General features: G+C 41.4%; 1 protein-coding gene across 1 annotated transcript in view; it reads right to left on the reverse strand.

The window, feature by feature from the left end:
- Positions 1 to 7,500, reverse strand: part of LOC137982116 (dynein axonemal heavy chain 8-like) — a 108,040-nt gene that overhangs the window by 12,828 nt on the left and 87,712 nt on the right. Inside the window, exons 72-76 of the mRNA XM_068829174.1 lie at positions 6,300 to 6,404; positions 4,329 to 4,582; positions 2,242 to 2,432; positions 1,057 to 1,178; positions 157 to 275 (exon numbers count right to left, since the gene is read on the reverse strand). Coding sequence (XP_068685275.1) covers positions 157 to 275; positions 1,057 to 1,178; positions 2,242 to 2,432; positions 4,329 to 4,582; positions 6,300 to 6,404 — 791 coding nt within the window. The remainder of the gene's footprint in view (positions 1 to 156; positions 276 to 1,056; positions 1,179 to 2,241; positions 2,433 to 4,328; positions 4,583 to 6,299; positions 6,405 to 7,500) is intronic.

Raw genomic sequence — 7,500 nt, forward strand, 5'->3', positions numbered from 1 at the left:
TTTGTACGGACCTCGCTGCGCTCGGTCCGTACTGCCACGACCTCGGGCCAATATTTCCCAGTATATACGGCCCTCGCGCTCGGTTAGTAAGAAGTTAATAATAGTGATGATGATGTTAACATAGTCTTAGTACTTCAAATGCTTTGGTAGCCAAACCTGACGAGCAAAAGTTTCCTGAATGTGTCCAGAGAGATTTCATATCCATCAGGGATGAGACTTTCCTCGGGCGCATCCTGGTCAAACCAATGTTTCCAACCAGAGTCGTTTCGACAAACCTACAGCAAAGATTTTTTAAAGTACACGTTCGTTCAACTAAATCAGTGAAAGTCTGAAAGTCTGGAAGCGACGGATGATCGGGGCAGATGAACTAAAGTTTAAAGGACTAAATAAGACAGATTTATTTCTATGCGACCTTTGTACAGGGAAAATCATGAACTGATAAAGGTAATTTATCATATGGCCCCGTACGGCCCCGCGCGCGCTTTTATTGCAAAGCTATTGGGAAAATCCCCGTATGAGGGCCGTACGCATTAGCGCGAGCAGGGCCGGAAAAAGCCGTACGGCCCTGCAAGGAACACATACTGCTCAGTGCGATGCAATTTTAGGGGATTTCGTCGCTTTTAAAATCTAAGTAATTTACAGCCAGAAAAGCAAATGCAAACAACATATTAGATAAATTTTCTGTCCATAATTTTGTTTTTTATTTTGTCTTAACTTCATCTTCTGAATGCTCATAAATAGTGTAAAGAGCCCATATGATAAAATGCTTATTGACTGAGTTTAGGTCGGGCCGGACAGGAAAGTATTTGACCCTCGGTCATGGCGCACCGACCTCACTGCGCTGCATGACCTCAGGCCAAATATTTTCCAGTCTGGCCCTCCCACTCAATCAATAAGTACATAATCTCGAGCGTCTATTTTAACCCATATACATTCCTCTCAGGACCTCTGTTCTTTGTATTTATTGTTTCTGAAAAATTTTGGGGGGCCGAGGGCAAGGAGGGCAATTATAACTACCTAACAATTAAGCTAGGGAACCTCAACTGCCTGACAAACCTGATCTAATATTCCTGAAAACTGCGGTAGCTTGCTCAACTCTACTAAATTGAGCCACGTCATGTCCATGATCCATTTGCTGGGTTTGGGTTGAACAGCCTTTAGATCGAGAGCTGCACCACCTTAATAACCAATTAAAACTCATGCAACATCAAGAATGCTACAATAACGCTTTCGCTTTTACGTCAATCGAGTAGGAGGTGCTCGACTGTATCATAAGGATCTCTTTAATTAAGGAAATACAATTTCCTCACATTCAAACGAGTGGGGAGGTACAATTATCACATTTACTTATTCATCTCAAGCTATTTTAATCGTATGGCTGTGTGGACTCCTCAGTCATCTCGCGCACGCGAGCTCGTTCGTGAAATCAGTCGTGAATTCGAATCGTACGTTTATTATGATGTACATTTGAAGGTACATTTACAGAAATGTTTGCACGGTTTAATCCTCGACAATACCTACCTTCTTGTACACGTGTGAGTTGCTAGGGAGGTGCTATGGTATGCTACATTATACTATACTTTCTACATAGTAAATCGAAGCTGGCTTTACCTAACTTTTCTTATAAACAAAGCTTTTCTTTGCAAAATTAATGTTGGAGACCACTGCGAGAGCTGTGTGCCGCGATCACTTCTTGCTCAATCTTGGATCATAGCTAGTCGAGGGACTGGCTTTGAAGCTTTTAAAACTTCTAAATCAAGAACAATGTTGTTGCAATCGATGTTGAATGGGCTTTTTTTGAGTTCGTGTCAGACTCGTTTTCAAGAGGAGGCAGACATGAACTCGGAAATGGCCTATTGACCGTGACAGTGCACAATCTTTTGTTTTAGCTTTGCACGGGATCGAATCGAAAGATTTGATTGGTTATATTCTCAAAAAAGGTGTGTTTGGTGCAGGGTCAAGGCCGAAAAAGTGAGCAAAACACGAAACAAGGGAACTTGTGAAGTTTCATACCCATCTACATGCATTAACTATGCTCGAATCAAAAAGATCATGATTAGTCAAAGCAATAATACATTTTTTTCTTGATCGTAAAAAACTCAACTGCAGGGAGTAATCCTAGGGCGAGATTAACACTATCAACTTTGTTGAATCAGCCGATGTAGAAGTCCTTTTGAAAATCAAGAAATCAAAGCCTAGATTACTATCGTGGTTTTAAGAAACTGTTGTCAATTTACTCACCTTTGATTAATGTCTGGAATTCCTGATTCTTTACTCTCCCGCCCTGTATGTCAATCTTGAGCGCAAGGAGCAAGGTGAACAGAAACTTATGATTTTCATACAAACCACGGCAAGAGTACTTGAACACCTCGTAAGTCAGGAACTCGATGATGTTCTGGATTCGTTTGGCTGGAATTGGTGATTTCTCTGACCTTTGAGAAAACGATTACGAAATTATTCACACCTTTAACATGGCTTTTTGTGTAGACTTTAAGGGAGCGTTCGATTGACCGTATTCCGGAATAGGAATACGTGGAATAGAAGTTACAAATCCTTCGCTTTTACGGAGATTCACAATAAAATTGTCAAACACCCGCTAAAATGCTATTTTAAACATAGCTTTATTATCCTTGTTGCTTCAAAACGCCAAACACACAGTTTTAAATCATCACTCCAAGTATTCTTATTCCGGAATATTGTCAATCGAACGCACCCTAAAGTTGTATAACCAATTTGATTTGAGTTGCGTTAATTTGTTGATTTCAGTTTACAGTATCCCCAACAGACCATATTCGTATTCTCAGTATTGGACTAGAACTTACTGTGCAATGGAGGCTAATGCAGGGAATATATTAAAAATTATTTGCATTTGAAAAGATTTCCCCGCATTAGCCTCCATTGCAAGCTAGTTCCAGTCCAATACTGAGAATACGAATATGGTCTATTAGTGCTCCAGCACTAGATCTAGAAGATTGGACACTTAAATAAAGTTCCTTCCCTGTCCGTACGTGAGGGCGGCCCTTTCTGCCCTCGTATACTTGTTAACAATCGGGAGCGTAATAGGCCATTTTACAGTTGTTTGCTCAGTGACCTAGTCTATGAAGGGCTGCGAGGCTGCCGGTGACCTTGTCTTGATACAGACCTCACTGCTTTTATTATGTAAATTGTGTTGTTGTAATGCTAATTAGTCTTAACTAACATGAGAAAAGCACAAACGTTTGTATCAAAACAGGGTCACCGGCAGCCTCGCTTCCATTCTTAGGCTAGGTACCTTAGCTACAACTGTAAAATGGTCTATTAAGCACGCGATGTTTCTGATCATGGACGGCAACTGGAAGTTCGCTGATTTCCTTTTAACTTGTCTTTACACTACCACATTTAAGTTATAAAAATCTTTGCAGTATTAGAGACGATTAGTTTAAAAATCTTCGAGAGACTACTCTCCTGATACGAAAAAATATTCATTTCTGGCAGGAGCCCATAAATTGGAGCACACAATTTTACTTTATTTGTGGAACGGCGTTTTTACTGACCGAGCTATATTGATTTTCCCGCGAAATTAGACCTTTCCAGCTAATCACAAGTCTTGCATGAGATATTATTACCCATGGGATTTGAGAATGGTCACTCGTGCAAATCAAATGATATTAAACAAATCGTCTAAAAATAGCTTGATCTGTGAAAATGCCTTTACATATTCTACCTAGTATTAGAGTTGAAGGCTCGTGGTTATGGGCTCCTACTTCTGGTTTTCGCCCTTTTAACCAATCAGAGAGCTTCAAGAGCACCACGAACTTGTGTGATATATTATACAACAGAATAGGTTTCTCAATGACGTATCCATGCCCGTATCCACAGTAACAAGTCCATATCCGCAGCAACAACCGGGGCTGAAGCCTGGGAATGAATCTTTGTTGAATCAAATGTTGACGATGTGTTGAAACCGTTTGCCCACCCCAGCAATCAAAATCGTATAACGTCTTTCAACAAAATCGAACGGATGTTGAAGTAACTGCTGAACAACAAATGTACATTTGATTTTGGTAAGGGACTATGATTTCTAGTTCGACGCCTTGGTGTGGTATACGTATAGGTTATAGCATGACTTGTAGTGGTATTTGGCAATAATACCGCGTATTTGGTATTTGGAAAATACACCCTGTGGTATACAGTAAGTTACCCTGTTTACATCAGTAATCGGTATGGCGGAAACAAATGCTGAGGCCTGCAGTCTAAAGAATTACGTCTTCTCGTCGTTAATGTAAATATGACTATATTTACAGTAGCACATGAGATTGACTCGAAGCCTAGTCTGCTTGACACCTTACCTTGCCATGGACAGATCAAATACTCCGAGAAACTGTCGAAGGGATGTCTGATACATAACATTCACGATACTCATCTCGACAATCAAGAAATACAGAATAGATCCACGCGTAGCCACAGGACGGAACTCCTCTCGAGCCAGGTTGATCTTCACTTCAGTCTCAGCAGCAACAGCAAGCTTCTCACTCACTTCCTCTGCTGTCTCTTTTGTGGTCTTCAACACGGCTACAAGTGATTCATCTTCCACTAGTGAACCCTGAAAAATTCATCTAAACGTTTCGCCTTCAGGGACAGGGTGTACGGATGGCATATTGGTGAGAGCACTAGTCTCCCACCAATGTGACCCAGGTTCGATTCCCAGACTCGTCGTCATATGTGGGATGAGTTTGTTGGCTTGTTTTTCTTGAGCCGCGAGAGAGCCCGGAAGACGCGAAGACGAGTCGCGAAGAGGCGAGAAGAGTAAAACCTCTGGTTACCTTGGACTTAACTCTCACTTTCATGCAGACACCAGCTGTCAAACACGTCAAATTGATGATTACAAAAGGGACCAATGGCAACTTAACAATCACGCGTCCCCTCGGTATTACCAATCAAACGAACCAATCATATTGAATTGCGTGTTTGTAAAAATATCAACCAATCCGTGCCTGAGGGTCAGATCCTGGTCCTGGCGTCTGCATGAAAGTGAGATTAAAGTCCAAGGTAACCAGAGGTTTTTCTCTTCTCGCCGCTTCGCGACTCGTCTTCGCCGCTTCGCGGCTCAAGGAAAAACCTCTGGGACCAGGGTATGGGTACTCCGGCCTGTCCTCAAAAACCAACATTTGATTTGATTTGAGTTAATTTGTTAATTTCAGTTTACAGTGTACCCAGTTAGTGCTCCAGTGCTAGAAGACAGGTTTTTAAGGTCAAACCTTCCTTTTAACCAGGCGTAGTGGGATTCTCCAGTGCCTCAATCACTAATTTGTGGTGTAGTCTTATAAGGCTACAACGTGCACGGGAGATCTGAATGGTTATTTACAATAGTGAGCTGTACGCAAACCATTGTGAATCCCATGCATTACTCCGGTGAATACTGTATCCGTCTGACTTGTGAAATGAATGTTCGATCTAGCACTAGGCTAATAAGTACTCCATATCCAAGTTAAAGTAGCAATTTACTGTTACAAAAAAACAACGAATTGTTATTAGAGCAACACTTGTCTCGGCAATAAAAGATGTCAAAAGGACATGTCTTTCCTCCAAGTTCTCAGGGCTTTTCTTGGTTTCCCGACATCGCCTTCACAATCAAGTTCCTTTCACCGAGAGTGTCACACCAACTATCTTGTCTCAAATTATTTCACGCGGTTAATATTGTCGCATATTCTTTGATTGCACTCGCGGGATAAGAAAGCCACGTTCGATGCCAAAACAATAGGAAAATGTATCTCAAGTTTTCAATAATAATAGAATCAAAGAGGCCATTTCCGAGTTCATATCTGCCTCTTCTTCAAAGCGAGTCTAAATGCGACGTTTTTGTGATGGTAATTAATTCTACTTTACGTATGAATGAAACTAATAGCCCACTTTCGATATATTAAAAGTCAGTCCTAAACAAAAGGCATCATCTCGAGGCTCTGGGGAATAGACTCATACAAATCCTTACATTTATTCCCCAGAGCCTAGAGATGATGTCTTTTGTTTCTGACTGAATTTGATATATCGAAATTGGTCTATTATCATGAGAAAAACTTCGCACTTGGACTCGCTTTGAAGATGAGGCAGACATGAACTCGGAAATGGCTTATTCAATTCTTTCCACCTACATGGCCGCCGTGACGTCAGATGCGATCAAAGAATTTGCTATTTTCCAGCCCAGTACTATCAAAGTAAAGCCTAGGGACCTACCTCTTACCTAACCTCCTAGAGCATAGTGGTGCATATGGACTTCAAAAAGGACACGTACAATCGCAGGCAATCTATAAACTGAAACTAACCTGAGTACTTGTGAGTCTGAACAGCAAATTATCCTCAAGCTCCTTCATTTTCCTCTTGTTACTTGTCACGTCCTCCATTAGTTTCACTCGCTCTGCTTCCAGTTCCTGCATTCCAAGTTTGAACAATCGAAGGTAAACTGGGTCACTGCATTTGGTTTTTTTTTAGAGGTTTCACTTTCGATTGCTTCCAAACTGAACAATGATCATGACGAGTGGATAAACACTCTTCAGTTGATCTAGTTTAATACCCTAGAACCCACGAGTCTCCAATAACTCAGTAGTAGAACATCCGAACTAGTAATCGGAAGTTCGTAGATTCTACTCCGGCAAATGAGCACTCGGGTTTTTTACGAGCACCCCAGAGTCCCCCTGGATAAAAAAGATACATTTATACACGCTTTATCACGTAGACAAATGGACACTACAAGAGACAAAAAGAATCTCACTGCGTTTGGTTATCAGTCTTAAACAAAACTAGGACCTGGTATCGTGCTTTACTCAAGTTTACAGTTTTCTCGTTCTTGGACCACTGTGCGGCCATATTAGGAAAAGATACTGACATCGCTGGAAGATTAAAAGGCAAACACTTAGGTCGTGTTTTATAGAGTGTTTTCACTTCCATGATCAGTAACCTTGTTTTTCCACCGAAACAAAAGAAAACGTTTGCATGATAATAGAGTTCAATTCCCGAAGGATTAGTTGGGTACATCAACATGGCTGCCGTGACGTCACGTGAAAACACTATTGGAAGAAAACCGTTTTTTGGTTGCAGGAAGGATTATGTTTTTGCAAACGTTGGCCGTGAAGCACTTATATTTGAACAGACTTAGCTGATTGGAGTGTAATGTGAAGTGCTAGTTTTCTACCCCATATGAACCATGTAAGCGTTAACCCTAGTAATCCAAATGGGCCTATCCAAGGGCAGAGAAAAACTCTAACCAGGGTCAGGAACCCATTACCGGGAGCCTACAACTCTACTGTGTTCGTGTAACGGCGTTTTCACAGACCGATTTATTTTTAGATTGAATTTCCCGCGAATGAGACTCCCACAGGAGCCCGATGACCAATTACAAGAAATTAAGCTGACGTCATAGGGTCACCGAACCGGAAGTGCCTTTGTTTTTTGACCTAATTCGCGGGAAGGGCTAGTCTAAAAATAAACCTACTTGTGAAAACGCCGTTTCACAGACGCTGTATGGAA

Source organism: Montipora foliosa, chromosome 13 (genome assembly GCF_036669935.1).
Source record: "Montipora foliosa isolate CH-2021 chromosome 13, ASM3666993v2, whole genome shotgun sequence".
Classification (NCBI taxonomy): domain Eukaryota; kingdom Metazoa; phylum Cnidaria; class Anthozoa; order Scleractinia; family Acroporidae; genus Montipora; species Montipora foliosa.